At 34.4% G+C, this 21508-nt stretch overlaps 2 protein-coding genes across 2 annotated transcripts; both read right to left on the reverse strand.

The window, feature by feature from the left end:
• Positions 1-3455: 3455 nt before the first annotated feature.
• On the reverse strand, positions 3456-11206 carry chic1 (cysteine-rich hydrophobic domain 1). Its single transcript, XM_051128319.1, has 6 exons — positions 11060-11206; positions 9137-9191; positions 8155-8310; positions 7694-7750; positions 7236-7295; positions 3456-4775 (listed from the first exon to the last, which is right to left on the reverse strand). The coding sequence occupies exons 1-6, from the start codon at positions 11200-11202 to the stop codon at positions 4725-4727; spliced, it is 522 nt and encodes a 173-aa protein (XP_050984276.1). The 5' UTR covers positions 11203-11206; the 3' UTR covers positions 3456-4724.
• Positions 11207-13756: 2550 nt separating this feature from the next.
• Positions 13757-20155, reverse strand: cdx4 (caudal type homeobox 4). Its single transcript, XM_051127861.1, is given in 5 exon segments — positions 13757-14412; positions 14415-14540; positions 14660-14805; positions 16469-17214; positions 20139-20155. Coding segments are annotated over 4 exon segments (966 nt in total). The 5' UTR covers positions 16905-17214; positions 20139-20155; the 3' UTR covers positions 13757-14154.
• Positions 20156-21508: the final 1353 nt, after the last annotated feature.

Here is a 21508-nt window from a genome sequence, read left to right on the forward strand (position 1 = left end):
TAGCAGCTTTTACAGCTCTACATACAGTTGCAATCAAAATTATTCAACCCCCCAGAGACGATGGTACTTTACAAATACAAGCTTTTCTGAAGATCCAGGACTTTATAAAAATTGCATTTACAACAGTTTAATGACGTATTAAAAGTTATAATGTCAGTATAGAATGTAATGTTTTTGAGTTATAGGATTTTTTAATATCACAGCTATGTCATAATTATTCAACCCCTGTTCAACATTGTGTTTTAAGACAATTTTGTTCCCTACCATAAAAAAATAAGTGACTTAAAACAGCAATTAAGCCTTTATAAACTTTATTAAAAAACAGAATTAGCTTGGGGTGTGACACATACACACAGTTAGCCCATGCATGTGCTGAAGTTGAGTCGCTAATATGACACAGTCAACAGAGCTCTCACAAAAACTATAGAGAAGAAATTGTCTTATTTTATTAGAAAGTCTAAGGCTACATTAAGATTTCCAAGACATTAAAAGTTCCTTGAGACGCAGCTGGCAGCCTTATTCCTTAGTTTGAAGTGTGTTGTACCAGAAAACCTGGTGGTGTTGAACAAAAAAGCACAATGTCATAAAATGTTTGATCAGAGTAACTGAGAAAAACCTGCAGTGTACAGCCAAATACTTGCAAGATGACCCAACAAAAGGAGGAAAAACATTTCAATGCAGAGTATAAGATGAACACAAGACAAGTATGGCCTTCATGTTGAGGCATCTTGCCGAATACCACTCTTGCCCAAGAAGAACAAAAAGACAGACTTGAACATCCTAAAATTCATCTGGATAGACCTGCGGAGTTCTGGAAGAATGATTTATGGAGTGATGTAACCAATCTGGAACGTTTTAGACCTGTGGATCAGCAGTATGTCTGGTGCAAAAAAGGCAAAACTGTTATGGGGTTGTTTTACTTTAGCAGGAAGTGGAAAACATGACTGTATGAAGGACATCCTGGATTCTTTGAAGTATCAGGCCATTTTGGCAAGAATTGTGATGCCTTTGATGCAAAGACTGAAGCTGATGATCAGTGGACTTTCTTGCAGGACAGCCATCCCAAAGTATACATCCAAATCTACTTACGCTTGGTTCAGGGATCAGTCATAGAATGTTTTTGAGTGGCCTGTTCAGTCTCCAGATTTAATTCTCATTGAAAATATTTGGTTGAATTTGAAAAAAGCAGTGGCAATGTGAAAACCAAAGATTATCAGTGATCTGAAAGCTTTTTCAGGCGAGGAATGGACCAAGATTGCAGTAGAAAGGTGACAGAAGCTTCTAAGCACTTCCAAACAGCGTTTATTGGTGGTTTTAAGGAATAAAAGATTCTGCACCTGATTTTACTTTTGGGGGTTGAATAATTTTGAACATGAATGTCTAGAGCCAATTTAATTTTCTTTCATTAGTCATCAACTTACGTTCTCAAAATTACTCAAATGTGTATGAATAAACTTTCTCTACTAGTGTACTGAAGCTTTGTTGAACTGTTTTCACAAAATTTTGTTCTCTGCAGCAAAATGTCTTTCAGGTCAAGGGGGTTCAATAATTTCGATTGCAACTGTAATCTGGGCCTAAATTCATTGTATTCAAAACTTAATTAGCAATCGTTGACGCTATTAAGATGCTGACCCAAAAATCTTTTAAAAACCTGGGCCAAGTTTAAAGCAGTAACCAGGCGTCACAGCTGGCAAAGGGGCATGTTTGACTTTGACATGTATATATTGTCATTATTATGTAATCAAAATCAAAAATTTTTATTGCTGGTCTTCAGTGATAATGTCAAGTTACTTGCAATGTATTTGCACCAAAAAATGTTAAGGATTTATGCTGATATCATCCAAAACCACACTTTGCCAGGGGTGTTTCCAAATTTTTGGAGGGCAGTGTACATTTGTCCAGGACATTCTCAGATAATATTGCTCCATATTCTTCATTGTGTCTTAGCATGCCCCCTAGAGGCCATATACAGGTCAACATTTTAAATTCTTTTTTTTGCTTTCAGCTGTTGCTAAATGAATACTTAAGAAGCTTAAAATACATAAAGCACCAGTGAAAATGGACACAATACTAAACGCAGCTGTTTGAACCTGAATCATTCATGCTGAGTTGTGTTTGTTCTTCACACACCCCTTTTTGCACCCCCGCTCTACATAATAGAAACCAATGGGCCATTTCTATCTTTGGAAAGAAAGTAACATTAATATATCACACCTTTAAATGTCATGTATCTATTTAATTTGATTCATTTTACAGCTTTTCGCTATACTTTTGATTTTAAATTCTGTGTAGTACAAAGCTATCGAGCAGTAGTTAAAAATTTGTATTTATGTGTTTTAAAACAGACAGTAAAAGTATTCACTCTCTAAATGGTTAGGCCTTTTAAAAATTAAACCTTAAAAAAAAACTATTTACTTTGACCACACAACTTTAGTGACCTCATTGTCAATGAAAACAAACCAATTAAGATTTTTAATGTTTTTGAAAGAAGTCTCATCTCTCATCTAAGTTTTATTTAATCAAAAGTACTCAAAAAAAGTAATATTGCAATTTAAAAAAAAATCTATTTTAATATATTTTAAAATATAATTTATTTCTGTGATGCAAAGCTGAATTTTGAATTTTTTAATCAACCATTACACCAGTATTCAATGTCTCACGATCCTTCAGAAATCATTCTAATATGCTGATTTATCAGTGTTGGAAACAATTGTGCTTCTTAATATTTTTTGGAAACTCTGATACATTTTTCAGGATTCTTTAATGAATAAAACATAAAGAACAGCATTTATTTAAAATCTTTTGTAACAATATACACTACTGTTCAAGTTTTTTTCTTTAATTTTTTTTTTATTTAGTAAGGATGTGTTAAATTTATAAAAAGTGATCAAACGACTGAAAAGATTTATTTTTTGGATAATTGCTGTTCTTTTAAACTTTTTATTCATCAAAGAATCCTGGAAAAAGTATCAACAACTGTTTCCAACACTGATAATAAATCAGCATACAGTATTATGTGATTAAAGTAAAAAAGAACAACAAATCTTTCCCTACTTTCCCTAAGTCCCTACTATCGCTTTTTATCAATATTTAATATCATAAATTAATTAATTTTTTTCAAAGAAAGATAATTACTGACCCCAAATTACTTGACAGTAGTGTTACAAAAGATTTCTATTTTAAATAAATGCAGTTCTTCAGGATTTTCAGAATCCTGAAAAAAGTATCACCGGTTTCCAAAATTGATAATAAATCAGCATATTAGAATGATTTCCGAAGGATCATGTGACTGGATTAACGATTCTAAAAATTCAGCTTTGCGTCACAGGAAAAAATTCTATTTAAAAGTATAGTAAATTGTGTTTTCTGTATTTTTAATTAAATAAACACAGCCCTGATGAGCAGAAATGACTTTGAAAAAAAAATCATACTGATCCCAAACTTTTGAACAGCAGTGTATATGTACTTTATTTCATGTAAAGAGAGTGTTGTTCAAAAACTGGAATTTATTGAAGCTTTTCATAGGATTAGGTAGGGACAAACATTTACAAGTACTTTAACAGAACCAGTACTGAGAGCAGATTCCTTTCTTTCCATTAGATTGCTAGGCAAAGAATCATTCCTCTTAAGCACAGCTCCAAGACCATCTACAGAGGCACTCGACTAATGCAGTCATGTCTACAGCATGTGGAGCAAAGATGTCATACAGGTATTAAAAAAAAAAAAAAAAAAATTACAGAGGAGGGACAGTTTTAACCATTACATATACAATGCTGTACAGCATCCATGAACAACATAAAACATGAAGAAAAAACACAGGGTACAAATTATGTCTCAACAAAAACTTGAATAGGTAAATTTCACGATGTGAAACGAATGACACATTGTTCTTAGTAACGAATTTTGCTTGATTGGCATATGTTATCGATTTGAAACACACCACTGATGACATTGTAAAACAATATCGAAAAACCTCCAGGACAATCTGCTTGTCCTCGTGCTCAAGTGCAATTTTCAGCCCTAACTCGAGTGGCATCTTGTACGTACATTTTATGGCTTACTGGGTAAACAGGTCCATATAAACTGTAAAGTTATAGAGACACGGCTTATAAACAAACTATGCTACAATAATATCTTGGCGAAAAACGAATAACCAGCTAAACTACATAATGTAAACATGGTATACCACACTGTACATCCTGTCCATGATATTTACAAGTCAGTTCGTTGACTTCCCCGTGTAGTAGACGATCGCAAAAGTGCCAGATCAAAAAGCCCAATTCTAATCATCACGCTCTGAAAACACTAAAACACGACACGCTTTTAACTCCTGCGAATACATGATTTAAAAAAGTTGTCCTTTAACATAAGGCAAATTCACACCATAAGGTGCCTTGTTCTTAACAATACCGTAATATAGTATGTGGGGAGGACTTGATGGCTCTTTGGGGTAAATGCACTTTTAAACAGTTTTAGAGTTTGCTTTCTTCCCATCTCTCGTTATATGTAACAAAACGTCTGAGTGCAACACAGGAGCGCTTCTACTACATCAGGAAATGTGCAAAATCTGCTCTAAAGCAAAGTGACAGTGTTGCGAATTCTACTGTACAAGGTACTGGGAGAAGGGTCTTGTAGAAACCCAGTGAAGACCCTCAATCCGACATATATACAAGGCACTAAGGAGAGGAATGAAGGGCCTTCCAGGAGGATCCAGCAGAAGTCCTTTAGTCGGGTCTGAATATAGGATATTTGGGTAAGAACTCTATAAGAATAACCTGGAGACAGAAAAAAGACAATTAGCAAGTACACTCGGGTGGAAAATCACCAGCCTCATGATTTACAACCTCATGATCTCTCTTTGTAAAAAAATCCAGATCTCCAGACCAAAAAAAAAAAAAAAGACTGAATGAAACATTTAGGAGTCAAATTACTCTTTTAGTTACAAATTACATAATCGCTCGATGCTTTTATTCACCAAGGATACGCTAAATTTATCAAAATCAACAGTAAATTAATTTAAAAGGTTATAAAAAAAATATGCTGTTCTTCTGAACTTTATATTCATTCAAGAATCTTAAAAAATGTATTACAGATTGCACAGAAAAACTGTAAGCAGCACACCTATTTCAACACTAATTAAATCAGCATATTAGTAAGATTTCTGAAATACCATGTGACACTGAAGACTGGAGTAATGATGCTGAAAATTCAGCTTTGCTTCAGAAATCAATTACTTTTAAAAATATATTCACATAGAAAAGTTATTTTAAATTTTAATAATATTCCTCAGTATTATTGTGTGTATTACTTAGTTTTAACTGTATTTTTAATACAAATCAAATGGGTGCTGTCTTGGTGAGTGTAAGACATCTTTTAAAAAACCTTTTTAAAAGGTCCCGTAAAACAGGTTGTTTCTAGTTGTATTTTCCATAAGTGAGTTACAATTTGATGCCGTCACTGTAATTAACATAGTTGTACATGTGCCATATAAATATTACAGTTTTGAAAGTGTATTTAAAAATATATATATATTGATCATTATATTGATTATGGTCAACATGTATACACTACCAGTCAAAAGTTTTTAAACAGTAGGATTTTTAATGTTTTTTAAAGAAGTCTCTCCTGCTCACCAAGCCTGCATTTATTTGATCCAAAGTACAACGAAAACAGTAAAACTGTGAAATATTTTTACTATTTAAAATAACAGTTTTCTATTCGAATGTATTTTAAAATGCAATTTATTCCTGTGATTTCACTGCTGAATTTTAAGATCATTACTCCAGTCGCATGATCCTTCAGAAATCATTCTAATATTCAGATTTGCTGCTTAACAACATTTATTAAATATTATTATTATGTTGAAAACAATGGAGTATACTGCAGTTTTTTCAAGTTTCTATAATGCATAGAAAGTTTAGAAGTACAGCATTTATCTGAAATAGAAATCTTTTGTATTATAAATGTCTTCATCATCACTTTTGATCAATTTAAAGCATCCTTGCTAAATAAAAAAATAATAATAATAATAATAATTTTAGTTGTGCTTCTAGTTCTATTCGCCCATAAATAAGTTAAAATGTGATGCCATCACTTTCATGAACGTTGTATTTGTGCCATATAAATATCACAGTTTTGAAAGTGCATTTTTGTCTGTTTTTAAAATAAATAAATACAGTATTGTTGATTATGGTCACTCAAATATTATTTTATTTATCATACCTATACTACCATTTAAAGATTTTTAATATCACTTTTGCTCACAAAGCCTGCATTTATTTGATCCAAAGTACAACAAAAACAGTAACATTTTGAAATATTTTTACTTTCTATTTGAATATATTTCAAAATAATTTATTTCTGTCACATGATCCTTCAGAAATCATTTTAATTCGATTTGCTGCTCAAAACACATTTTTTATTATTATTATTATTATAATAACAGCTGAGTAGATTTTTTTTTCAGGTTTCTTTGATGAATAGAAAGTTCGGAAAAGCAGCATTTATATGAAATAGAAATCTTTTGTAACTTTATAAATGTCTTTAGCATCACTTTATCGATATAAAGCATCCTTGCTAAATAAAAGTGTTAATTTCTATAATTTCTTTCTCAAAAAAAACATTTAACTGACTCCAACAGCATGTCAATGGAGTCAATGTTTCTTGAACAGCAAATCAGCATATTAGAAAGATGTCTGAAGGATCATGCGACACTGAAGACTGAAGTAATGATTCTGAAAATGTAACTTTGATCAGAGGAATAAATTACATTTCAAAATATATTCAAATAGAAAACAGTAAAAAAGTAAAAAATATTTCAGAATTTTCCTGTTTTTGCTGTAGTTTGGATCAAATAAATGCAGGCTTGTGAGCAGAAGAGACTTCTTAAAAAATCTTACTGATATATATCATATATGATGATTTTACAGTTGATTACAATAATAAAACTATGAATCTGAATCATACCACAAAATGACAAGTGAATCAGAGGCTGAATCTTTTTTTGACTGACTCATTAAAAAGAATCAGTTCCTAAGAGGCATATGTTCAGCCCAAGCGGTCATCGCAACTGACTTGTGCACAATAAATCAGATATTCAGCACAAAGTTGTCCTGACTGTCTCCTAAATTTTAAATTACTGTTGCACATTTAAATTTTGTGTTGCATTCGCAACCATTTAGCTAGCAGAAATAATTGACTTTGAACTACCTTTACAAAACAACAACTGAACTTACATATTCCATCATGTTGTTGCTCTCACATTTTCTCTTGCTGAGTTTCCAGTGCAGCCCCAGCTAAAGTCGAGACACAGGAAGAGACGGGTTAGACCAAGCTTTGCGGTGAATCTTTAAAATAGACGCAAGCACTTCAGATGCTCAGACATCTTTACACACAAGGGTTAGCCGAGGTCAAGCAGTGGCCAGCGCTTCGCAGAGTTTCCTTAACATGTCTGCACCGCTACTGGCTGTCACTCAAAGCTTCGAGACACAACAAAATGAACGTGGCTTTTTACTGCTGACCTTTCCGCAGTCTGGTCAAGCCTCTGCACTATATCAATGCATCAGACCAAAATGGCTGCGAGGGCAACAAGCATTTGACAGGGTCAAATGTTAGCAGCCATTTTAATGATCGTTATCCACCACACACCAAGACTTAAGCTGTTCTTATCTTTATGCGTCTCAGATGAGCTTACCTTATGATATAACCTGTTGTTTTCCCATTCTAACAACTTCTGGATGGATCTTCGTGTCTGAAAACAAATCAATAATTACACATAAACAAAAATAGACACACATACAGGTTTTTATACTAATCACCCTGTCAAACTCTTCAAACACATGTTTAACAAATGCCAATAAAACTCCCAGGGCATGAAGACTTCAGAGGCATTTATGGACCGAAGCTCGTAGTTAAGCACCTTGTAAGCTGCACGTCATGGCCAATAACTTAAAATTTGTAGCTGTAAAATCACCACCTTTCCACAAGCCATGACTTCTGACATATAAAGGCTTCACACACAGTTAATAAGCGGATGCAGTTTGTTACTTCCCTCCTCACTGAGTGGGTTTATTTATTAGGTGTGCAAATGAGGCAGCAAGTAATTAATGTAGATTAATGGGGGATAGAAACGGTCACGTCTGAGGAAGGACTCACTCTCTTATTGAGACATATGACAGGCCACAGACTGCAGCCCACCGTACAGCAACAGCACAGGCAGCCGCAGAGCAGCCATTTCACATTGACCGGTAGGTTCTTCTTCAAGCAAGCGTTTACTCGATTGACGCTCGTCTTGAACTCCTCTGGAGCAACCTACATCAGATGGGAGAGAAGCAAAATAGAGGTTTTTTAAATACATATATATAAATATATTTTAAATTATAAAAGGGTAGATGTTTTTCTATAATATAAATGGTAAAATAAAAAAAAGTAATTTGAATTTTTTGGAAAAATCTTTCATGTTTGCGGATGCTTTCTGGAGATCTTGCAATTGCACGCTTGTAACTTGCCAACGGAGCTCTGACACTCTCAGGGCAAAGGGAGGACAAAAAGATGAGATAAGCTCGTGGCCTGTGGCTGCGCCGTCTAAACAACATGAATGGCTGCTCATTCCTCTCTGGGTATGTACGCCATAAAACCAGGGTCGTAATCTTTTATGACAGGATGCAAAGGTCTCTTTGCAAACAGCAAAAGAACTCGGAATAAAGCCCAGCAGGCCTGATCTGCACCCTTCAGTCATCATAATCCTGACCTCATCCATCACATGTCACCCTGGGTCACAATACTGGAGCTCTGCTTTATTGCCCCGCACTTCCCTCGGCCTGCTCATCCCCCTGCAGCCTTTTTGTATTTCTGCGTCCGACCCAGGAAGCTTCCCATTCTTGTGGACGGCACAGTGTTTCTTTCATTATTTTGTCACCGGGATCGGTGTCCTCCCAGCGCTGGGATCCCTGCCTACCGGAGCCCTGGATGGTTTATTTATTGACAGATTCCGTGGCAAACATGTGGCATGCTTGGATTAAATCATTTAGATTGTGTATTAATCATAAGATCATACCATGGTGAATTATGGTGTAAGGTCAAGAGGGAAAGAGATTTCATTCACATCAATCAACAGATCCGAGTTAGAAATCATTACCTTTCCTGTGAGAACAGAAGGAAACTCTGTGTCAAATTTGTTGCTTAGTCCAAACCTGCAAACACAGATTTTTAAAAAGGTTATGAATATAAGGCAAAGATACGGAAGCCCATTTCCACCACATAATCATGAGATAAAAAGTAAGAAGTTTGAGATAGGCAATCGGCAAAAAGTTATAATTATTAAATAAAAGAACACAACTGAGAGACTTAATCATAGTTATGAGATAAAAAGTTACAATTATGACATTCCAAGTCGCAATTATGAGATAAAGTCAAAACTATGCCTTAAAACACACAGTCAATTGACTTCGTTATAATGACTTTTTAAATCATAATTTCGACTTAACATCTCATAATTAGTCATGTTTACCAAAGCATGATTTTTTTTATATAATGTGGTGGAAACTGCCTTCCAAACAAAGGCTCTGTGTGTCATGACAGGAAAAAAAGGATAGCTTGGTTAACATTGAGTTAATTTTGGTTAGTATAATACCAGTCAAAAGTTTTTGAACAGTAAGATTTTTAATGTTTTTTCTGCCCACCAAGCCTACATTTATTTGATCCAAAATACAGCAAAAACAGTAACACTGTGAAATATTTTTACTATTTAAAATAACTGCTTTCTGTTTGAATATAGTTTAAAATGTAATTTATTCCTGTTATCAAATCTAAATTTTCAGCATCATTACTCCAGGCTTCAGAAATCATTCTAATATGCTGATTTGCTGTTTAAGAAACATTTTTTCATTATTATTAATTAATATTTAAAATAGATGAGTACATTTTTTCGGGATTATTTGATGAAAACAAAGATTCAAAGTAAAATGTAAAAAGCGTTCGTAACATTATACACTATACCATTCAAATGTTTTTGGGGGGTTTTTTCGGACAGAAATTAATACTTTTATTTGATAAAGACAAATAAATGCTGTTCTTTTGAACTTTTTATTCATCAAAGAACCCTGGAAGAAATCTACTCAGCTGTTTTAAACATAATAATAATAAATGTTTTTTAAGCAGCAAATCAGAATATTACAATGATTTCTGACAAATCATGTGACTGGAGTAATGATGCTAAAAATTTAGCTTTAAAATCACAGGAATAAATGACATCTTAAATATATTAAATTAGAAAACAGTTATTTTAAATAGTAAAAATACTTTTACTCTTTTTGCTGTCCTGTGGACCAAATACAGGCTTGGCAAGCAGAAGAGATGCCTTTAAAAACATTTAAAAATCTTACTGTTCAAAAACTTTTGACTGGTAATGTAAATGTCACTAAAGACTTGATAAGCAACACAGACACAACACAGTGAGAAAGTTCAGTTTCTACATTCAGCTTGAAATGACAGGAAGTCTGAAGGCTGTTTAAGTGTCTTGTTTGATGTCTGTTTATAATCTATTTCAGTAGGCTGTGCTGTACTGCTGTCCCATTTAGAAATACCACGTTGTTTACCTCACTAAATAATAAAATATTTGAAACTTAGCTCTACTTGTCTAGTTGGTAATTCAGCTTCAGAAATATGTGCATTACTGACAGTTGCAGAAGTACTTGTACTGCTCATAAAAGCAATTCCACTAATTAAAATATTATCTCTCAAGTTTACCTCAGTACAGTTACCCACAACCTGAAATTAAAGCGAAAATACTAATGAGTTTGAGTGTGGTTACGGGGCAGCCTTTATCCACGGACAGCAATAAAACCATAAATCTCTGTGCTAACAACAAGGCTTCGGGTAAGAAGGGCTGATTCTTCCGCTTAAAATCACTGTCAGGATACAGCTGGAGAAGCTCGGCCTACGTGTATTTTGATACCACAACTTAACGACAAAAACATGCAGCGAGCTTAGCATGGAGGCTACACACACAGACGTGAGCTAACAGTCACTAACAGCAGTGCTGCCGCATTCATACGCTTACACGGTGATGTGACCAGCCCCACGCATGACCACAGGCTCGGGACAGTATCTGACGAGATGTTCTTCACTCACAATTCTCTCATCTTCTTCTTCTAACTCATAAATGGTATCAAAGTCCGCCATGTTGGGCAGTAGGACGCTCATGACGTCTCTGGCACAGCGCCGATGACATCATCACACCAGTGCTGCACAGGGAGCGTCATTGCAGCGCACGAGCTGCCCAGCATCGACAGGGCCCTGAAACGTCTAAATATATAAAATATATATAATTATTTTTTAATAGTGAGTGAAGTGGGGAGCTTATGCGCAAACTGTTAATTCCCTATCAATTTCAAGAGCTGAAAATAAATTATCTGTTTAATTTCCTTCTATTTTTCTGTTTATAACCCCGAAATTGTGTAATCGTGTAGTTTTCTAGCACTAAACAATAAATAAAATTAATACTAAGTATATTATATATTTGTGACCAGTGCTGGGGAAAGTTACTTTTAAAAGTAATGCAATACAATATTGAGTTACTCCCTAAAAAATTAATTACGTTCGTTACTTTTTTATGGAAAGTAATGCGTTACTTTTGCGTTACTTTTAAAATCAGGGCTTGCTTGTTTGTTTTTAATATAAAAAGTTATATTTTTGGCAAATCTAAAAGCCTTTTGACACCAAAAGATTCAGGCTTTGAGAAAAGTGAATTCACGAGTGTACAGTAGACCACAGGAGAAAAAATATCAACTCTTCAGCAACATAAAAAAAGAAAAACAAATGTTAGATTATCTTGAGTAATTTTTGCTTATTAGTATGGTTGAATTGGATCATCGAAGGTCGGCAGCAAGGACATTGGTTAATAAAATGGTATTAAATGCATAAAGGATATTTGTATTATTTAACATATTTAATTATTCCAGGTTTGTCATATTCTGAGTTGAATTTCACTGTTTTTATTCATTTTGAGGAATACTGAATCTGTTTTTTGTGAGTGAGATGAATTAATGCATGTTCACATTTATTCTAAAACTAATCTTACTCCCGATTTCTCTCAACATGGGGAAAGGAGAGCTTTTAATCAATAAATGGGGGGAAAGTAACTGGCGTTACTTATTTGAAAAAAGTAACTGATATTTTTTTGTCAATTAAAAAGTAATGCGTTACTTTACTAGTTACTTGGAAAAGGATTAACATTACGTAACTTGCGTTATTTGTAATGCGTTACCCCCAACACTGTGACTTTGGACCATAAAACCAGTCATAAGGGTAATTTTTTTTAAACTGAGATTTATACATTGATATATGTTTAGTTAGGATAGGACAATATTTTGGCCGAGATACAACAATTTGAAAATCTGGAATCTGAGGGTGCAAAAAAACAAAATACTGAGAAAATCATCGCCTTTAAAGTTGTCCAAATGAAGTTCTTAGCAATGCATATTACTAATCAAAAATTAAGTTATGATATGTTTACAGTAGGAAATTCACAAAATATCTTCATGGAACATAATCTTTACTTAAAATCATAATGATTTTTGGCATAAAAGACAGATCAGTCATACTGACCCATACAAGCATTTTTGGCTATTGCTACAAATAAACCCGTGCTACTTAAGACTGCTTTTGTGGTCCAGGGTCACATTTTGTCTAAATTAAGTTGTTCTGGTAGTTAGTGGCCAAAAGTGGGTTTGTGATTATTGACAGGGCCTTCATTTATATTTCTAATACATCACATGTTTTTACTTGGGTAACGCTGAATTTACTCATTTTATTTTATTGTATTTTTAATTGATTCCTTTTTTATTCAATAGATGTAACAAAATTATTGTGTTGTAGCTAGTTCTTGGGTACTGTCAAGAAGGTAAATATAGGCCAAAATCATTATATCTTTTGAAATTTTTCCTGGTTATTGGATGTTAGTTTGTTGTAATAGTTCATTAACCAAATCTAACAAGTCTCACATAAAAGGGATTAGTGCTCTAAAGCTTTAAATTAATAAGCAATGGGACACCACACTATTGTATGATGTGTGAAAATTTACAAATAAATGTAAGGCAGTGAATTCAGTTTCTTAACTGCTGTAATCAAACTGTTGTTATGGTTTTCAACTTACATATAAAAAGTAATAAACAGCAAGCACATGTTTTAACATTAAATAGAGAGAAATTTACAGCTTATGTCACACTGATGACTTGTTTAGTTAAGTGATGCACCTTGCAAACTGTAAAGAAAGGAAAGTTTCTCTCCCAAATGTTACAGGGTATTCTAGATAATATGAAGGTTCCTTACAGACATACGTTTATTTGTAAACCATTTTCAAGATTTAATGACATACAGCCATTCCCACAATTTAATTTTTAGGCTTAGGGGTTTTTTTGTTAAATCGTTAATTTAAAACTAAATCCTGCTTAACCAATAGTTTGCAAGACGCCAGTTTTGCAAAATGAGCCAGTTTTGTTGGTATGATCGTCCGTTTTCAAGGCTACTGCATTCGTACAAAAATACATTATAGCCCAAGAATTTTACAAATTAAGTTGTTCAGCCTTAAACAAGCCCAAAATATTTACTATGGTCTCACGTAAATTAAGGGTAACACGCCTGCTGTCCGTCAAGCAAGATGGCTAAACTAGACGAGCATACAATATTTCATTCGTTCAATAATATATCAAGACACGATAAAAAATTATTGCAAAACATTTTATTTACACATTTTTGGAATCAAACGTTATACCCGTATTAGGTATGTGACACCTGCACATCACCCCCGTGAAAAGTGAACGACGTGCGCTTTGGACACAAACTGGAGCATAAAACAGCCTGCCATCGCAGGTCATTGGTTTACACAGACAATAAAAGTTTAAAAGTTCCAGGGTAAGGATCATTATACATCCCGAGAAACGCTGTACCTGTAGTTTTCATTTTATTTACAAACATTTAGATACACTCACCACATACAGAAAATGATATTTATATCTTAATTGAGCAAAACACAAACAAACCATTAAAATATTTAGTCTCTGGATCAGACGAACAAGGTTTTTGTATGTTTTTTCTTAATTTTAAAAACTATTCTATTAAAACAATATTTGAAGAGCCTCCAGCATTTCGTTGCATCTAAGACGTGATTCTCCTTTTGTAGGCTAATCCACAACACGCGCCTTGATGCTTGTCATGTAATAGTTTGTAATCCGTTTCCGGTTCGGTACGGTTCTGTCCTTTCAGCGTGTTGGAGTGCTCAGTTAAAGTTGGATCTTTCAAGTTCGAGTTCACTGAGTGACAGTAACTTGCTGTATGTTCCTCATAGATGGTAAGGCGTTCATTCCTGGGGGTGGGTACAGAGAACCGTGGATATCCGACGGACTCAGTGACCCTGGTACCGGTAGGGGACTGACAGAACCGGGGTCGCTGTGGACTGATCCTCCGCTGCCGTCAGACTGACCCATTTTCTTTTTGATTAATTTCCTTTCCTTGGCTCTGCGGTTCTGAAACCAGATCTTCACCTGTGAAAACAAACGGTTAGAGAAAAAATAAATCTAATTGTTTTCGACAAGTGAGATTAATCTAATTCTAGATTAATTAAATCAAACTTTTTTTTTTTTCCAAAGTGAAGTCATTTTACCTGTCTTTCTGAAAGCCCGAGGTTTACTGCCAACTCTGATTTTCTTCTGATTGTGATGTAGCGATTAAAATGAAATTCTTTCTCCAGCTCCAACCTCTGATGGTCTGTGTACACCACTCGATATTTCTCCTTCGTTCTGGTTTTGCCTGAAAATTGGAGACAAACGAATAATTGTGAAACAATGTTCATAAATTGAGAAATTCGTCATTTAAAAAATTAATACATTCTGATTATACATCATGCGTAAAATGTGTCAAATTGCTGTTATTGTAAGGCAAATAAATGGATTTCTGTAGGCCTAGGTTATAATTATTTTTTATCTTTTCTTGCATTTACAATCACTATATGATCTCTCGTTTTAACTATAAATCATAACTCCATTGAAATATTCAGCCAATTGTAGAAACTAAGATTACATTGCAAGATATGCAAATTGAGCTTCTGATCTTCTTTGAGGAGATTTTTTGAACAAACTGCAGAACAAAGAGACGCAAAGACATTACCCAAATGCCATTGATGTGTTAAGAGACAACACACGTCTTACAAAGAATTACAAGGAGATAACATCAAAAATCTTTTCCTCAAACCAAGAGCAGGCTACACTTGTTTGATGCGACAGACCAGCTGTCTGGTTTAAAACTATATTTTATGTAACATACTAAGAATGTAATTATAGTATTTTTGAAAATTTAGATGCTATCACTTAGTGAAAGCTCGATAAAGTCCAACATCTAATTTTAAACATGACCTTTTACCTTCATGTAATTTCCAAAACTTTCAGTTTTTCAGCCGTAGAAATTAAAAAGGCCGTTTGCAGTTAGGTCATGTAACTTTGTAGGTGATTGTTTTCTTTTTTTAAAAAAAAAAAAAAAAAAAAAGTGTGTTGTTTTAACATGCGCCGGAGACAGGGGAACTTTATTTGCTGTGAATTTTGTCACTCTTTGAGGTAATATAACCCACAAGAACAGAGACAGAGGAAGACGCGCTGCTGCATATCAAAGTAAAAAAGGTGTTGAAAGAAGTCGCCGCCTGAATATGACAGATAACCCTCAAAACCTGAGACAATGTAACAGGAAAAGTAGACCTCACATCTTATTTACGGGAGTCGCAAATTAGCATTACAAGCGACCCTGGCGCCGATTCCCAACACCTTAATTTTGCCAAAACTATTTGTCCCATGCGTCAAGTAACAAATATATTAATACAACTCAGATATTTCGTTTCGATATTTTGCGACTGAACGTTTCCAGCAAATACTAGGGGGTAAAAAGACAGTAATGTAAAGTTAGTGTGTGTAAAACGAATTACTTTCCCAGGCCTTATATTTTGTCAAATGTGCAATTACTTGAGGCAAACATCAAAAATGCATAGTTAATATATTATTCACAGTCTTGCATTTTTGCACAATTTGTCCTTGTGTAAATTATTTCTAACCAAAATAATAGCAAATATTTAGATATATTTTTCTAACAATTTTTAATAATAAAAAAAAAACTATTTTTTTAACTAAAAAAAACTTTTAAACATTTTTAGTACAATCTGTGTAGAAAAATTTGGGTACATGACTTTAACTATAATGTCATTTTTATTTAGCTAACTAGAACGACAAAGTAGGCCTAGTTCATAAGCGTGAACTACTGTCATTTTGTACAATCAGTTTCGATCAATGACTTCAAGACCTTTAAATTATTTCCCAATTTACTTTTTAAGACAATTTAATAAATAATTAAACGTGTTGCCTTTTTGCGTGTAACGCCATTTATTTTACATTCTGAACAAGCTTTATTGAAAGACATTTGTTGGCCTTACCGGTCGATGAGGACTGCACGGTTTTGCTCATCCACTGATAGGAATTGCGTCTTTCTCTCTCAGGTGAAAGTTGGCCCACAGAAATGTTTTCAGGTGGTGGAGGCAGCACTGCTGATCCTGGGCCGTGCATGGCATTATAATCTGAAGAGCAGTAGGAAACTTGTCCCGGGGATGAATTGCTCATAGGTGCAGAAATAGCGTTTGGAGGTCCAAGGCTGTAGGCGCCCCAGTCCTCCCTCGGTGCGCCGTATGGAGAGCCCCATGCCCCCGCTGACTGTGCGTGTGTGTCCATGTTGGGCACATGATGGTATCCCGTAAAATCTGAATACTGTGGTGTGGAGACAAAATTCTGTGGTGGAAGACTGATGCCAGATCTTCGTACGGCTCCTTGGTGATACATGCTTCCCTCTTTATCCAAAAGGTATCCAACGTACATGATTCGAAAGAAACCCCTAAAATAACTTTGTTAAGGCAACATGCCAGCCATGCATCAAGCCAAATATCACTCAAAACCAAGGCCTGAGTTAATACTTCTTTACTATCTCAAGTGTGGTAGTCCAAAATGATCTTCTGGTCATGCGACGTAGTCCTTGACGTGCTTCAATCAAACATGATGTGACTCTGTTGTCAAGGTGGTGGTGGCAAAGGTATAACCAAGCCCTCCTGACGTCAGCCACGACTTCAAAACCTCTCGATTTGCATTCAAATGACCAGCCAATAACACCAGCAAGCCCTCAAAGATTCCCCTAGCGCCAGATTTTGGCATCACCTCAGACTTTCATGCACCTAAAACCACTTCTTCAGTTTTCATCAGTATTTAACAGGCTTACAGACTCACTCTATATAACTGAAGAAATCAGCATCAGTTTGAGAACAGAAATCTCAGTTTGACTTCAGAAAAGACTTTGAGACAAAGTTTAAACTTTTGTTATATTTTATTTTGTGTATGTTTTATTATTTATTATGTTTTATTATTTATATATATTGTTTTATATATATATATATATATATATATATATATATATTTTTTTTTTTTTTTGTCAATATAAAGTATTATAACAGGCTATATATTATGTGTGCAATTATGTACACAAGTGAAAACAACAACAGTAATTTTACTTTTAATTTTATTGCTGAAAAGTGTTAATCATAAAAGTGAAATAAGCTGTGACGTGCTTCTAGGCAGGCAGCGTCATTCAGCGATTAATGGTCGCTTGAAGTTTTACTGCTCTTTTTTTTCTCTCTAATGGAGCTAAACCTGTGGATATGGGAACGTCACATCTGCATAGTACCCATGCCACTTTCTCGCCTCCCGAGTCCATGCGTATTTGTTAAAGGATACTCTTGTAAAAGAGGTGCAAAGCGGGAGAAGGTGTCTTGAAGTAAGGCGAACTTTTCACATTCCGTATCCCTCACACCATGACACTCTCGGGTCACACTTCACAGCTAATTCCGGTTTATGGAAATGTGAGGTATCACCTACAGTACCCATGCGACGACAATGTGTCGTGCGTGTCGCCATGTAGTCGAAATATTTAACGAGTTGTTAATTCATTTTACTGCGAGCTTTCTGGGCTATTTTAATCATTAACATATGCAGACAGTAGCTTGTTCAGGCTTGACTGTCTTGTCTCAGATGTTAGGGCAGAAAGGGCAGTACATTTCATAGGAAAATTAGTGTGTTTGTACTTTCTTATTTATTTATTTCTTATACATTCGTTCACTGCATACATGAATATATATATATGTTTTAGATACTGTAACAATTTTTATTTGAGCTATTTTCAGTCAATTTAAAAAGTCTTTTGCTTTCACAAATGCATTTTTAAAAATACAATTATTTTGTAAATTCGTTTAAAAATACACTATCATAAAATTCATGTATATTAATTTTACAAATATCAATAATGTTTTAAATAACTACATCAGATTTATTTTTGCAAAAACATGACATGCATGCATTTTCAATTATTTTCAAGAAGGCAATTTATAAACCTGTCTCATCCTTTTTTAAGTCTTTGTAAAGCAATATACTATATTTGAAATGCAGATGACTGCAGAATTTATTTTTAGCTTACAGTTTGTTCATTAAACATTTGAAAAGCAAACAGCTGATCTTGATTGCCATCATAGATCGTCCCATGTCTGTATGATAGAGTGAACTATGCAAAAGTATGACAGTTTTTGGCAGATTTGTGTTGGTGCACAGATAAAACCTTTATGCATTCAGTCGTTTTTATGCTACAACCTTCATAACGTACACTACCAGTCAAAAGTTTTTGAACAGTAAGATTTTTAATGTTTTAAAGACGTCTCTTCTGCTCACCAAGCCTGCATTTATTTGATCCAAAGTACAGTAAAAAATGTTAAAACATTTTTACCATTTAAAAATAACAGTTTTCTATTAAATATATTTCAAAATGTAATTTATTCCTGTGATTTCAGAGCTGAATTTTTAGCATCATTACTCCAGTCACATGATCCTTCAGAAATCATTCTAATATTCTGATTTGCTGCTCAGAAAACATTTATTATTATTATTAAGTTGAAAACAGTAGAATTTTTTTCAGGTTTCTTTGATGAATACAAAGTTCAGAAGAACAGTATTTATTTGAAATACAAATCTTTTGTAACATTTTAAACATCTTTATCATCACTTTTGATAAATTCAAAGCATCCTTTCTGAATAAAAGTATTAATTTCTATACTTCTTTCCCCCAAAAATTATACTGTCTCCAAGCTTTTGAACGGTATAATGTATAATGTTACAAAAGCTTTTTATTTCAGATAATTGCTGATCTTTGGTTCCTTCTATTCATTAAAGAATCCTGAAAAAATCTACTCAACTGCTTTAAATCTTTATTATAATAAAAAATGTTTCTTGAACAGTAAATCAGCCTATTAGAATGTTTTCTGAAGGATTGTGTGACCCTGAAGACTATGATGCTGAAAAGCTTTAGCTTTGATCACAGGAATAAATTACATTTTAAAATATATTTAAATAGAAAACAGTTACTTGAAATAGTAATTAAAAAAAATTCAAACTTTTACTATTTTTCCTGTACTCTGGATCAAATAAATGCAGCCTTAATGAGCAGAAGAGATTTCTTTAAACTAAAAACTTCTTCTAAAAACTTACTTTTTTAAAGCTTACTGTTCAAAAATTTTTGACTGGTAGTGTAATGTACCAGCTGTAACTAACCTGGTCAAGGTCTATTTGGTTGATCTCAGTCTCACCAGCTAGTCCAGCTAATCCATTTTCGAGTCTGAAGCAGCTAATGACCTCATATCTGTGCTACTTCATAGCGTTAATCAGGTTATTATCACTAGTTTATGATTAATGATCCGTCACAACAGGTTTATATGGGTTACTGATCTCATTTATAAAAGCTTGTAGGTCTATGAGACAAGTAGACCTAAGGTGTAAGGACGAACACATCCACTGCGTAAAACGTATTAATGACTGATTTTCACTGAAATCTACACTGCAGTCAATCTATTTGTTTGACTATTGCTGAACTCACACTATAGTAAATGAGCCTGTGGTTAAACTTACTCTTTATTAGATCATTTTCACACCCGTTTCAGTGCTACTCTAAACAATTTGCCAAAGTGTGGGTAAAAGGCCTGTAAGTTGTATATAGGATTTCGTGGTGATAATATATCCTACCATAATGCGAAGGCCAGACCTGGTTTTGTGAGCACGTTGTTAACACAGGTGGACACAATTCAGAAAGCGACAGGTTGGTTTGGAGACTCAACGCACAGCGCAGCGACGCCCTCTGCCGCTCAATTAGCTGCAAAGCGACTCAGTCTGAATGAAAATATACTTGCTGGACGGAAACATTTTTATGACACATTTTATGACATTTATGGTACAGCACGTTATTTATTCACCCTTTTCTCTTTTTTAATGAAACGAAGAATGATCTTCAGATTTTATTATTCATATAAAAATTAATCAGAACCATTACAGAAGGAGCTCTAGAGGGCAGTATCTGCCAAGTAATTTGTTTGCGTGAATTTAAGTGGTGTCTACAGATCACTGGATAACATCACATTTCTGTGAATTACTTATGATTGTTTGTGACATATGATCAGATAACTTTCGTTTGCATGTTTGCCTAATGTGTCACACTGCTTTTTGTTATTCATTGTCAGTATGAAAATCTGATCTGACCTCTGGCACATTGGCCTGACCATTTAGATATGGCAATCACGTTAGCGGTAGTGTCACAGTTGTATGTTCCACATAATCAGAAACAAATGAGTAAAATGGTTAGACTAAAGCATATGCCTGCATGAGCATTGCTCTAATTAATATATTTTAGTATGTGTTAGTATTTTTTCGTCATATTATGTGCATGTTGAAAGTTTGTGAGTCTTAAACAAAGATAGGGATGGATTTCAGAGAAATGGACGAGGTTTTCTTTGTGCAGTTTTTATGATGGAAAGGATTCAGTTCTCTTCTGTCTGAAGGAAGAATGCTTTATCTGAGGGTAGAGATGCTCCCAGCATGACGGATTTACAGCTTTCTTGGAAACTTGAAAATAACAACATGTGTGTCCCAAATGTATGATGGTTTGGGGACAGATTGCACTCAAAATAGTTTAGATTATGAATCACATGTTTTCACATTTTCTTTACCACAGTGAGAGCTTGAGGGCAGCTGTGGCCTAATGGTTAGGGAGTCAGGCTTGTAGCTGAAAGGTTGCGGGGTTCGAGTTTGAGTCCCAGGTTGGGTGGGGATTGAAGGGGGATCTCCACCTTCAATGCCATGACTGGGGTGAGTCCCTTGAGCAAGGCACCAAACCCCCAACTGCTCCCCAGGCGCCACAGCGATAGTAATATGTATTGCAATGCAATAGTGTTTGTTCACTTGGATGGGTTAAATGCAGAGCACAGATTCAGAGTATGGGTGCCACAAGTCACGTCCTTTTCTTTCCTTAGAATTTGGGCATAATGCTGTTCATAAGAACATTGCTATATTTATATTTATTAGGAAGTTAAGTTAAAAAAGTTATCAGTCAGATCTCAGAG

The sequence above is a fragment of the Labeo rohita genome, chromosome 14 (assembly GCF_022985175.1).
Source record: "Labeo rohita strain BAU-BD-2019 chromosome 14, IGBB_LRoh.1.0, whole genome shotgun sequence".
NCBI lineage: Eukaryota > Metazoa > Chordata > Actinopteri > Cypriniformes > Cyprinidae > Labeo > Labeo rohita.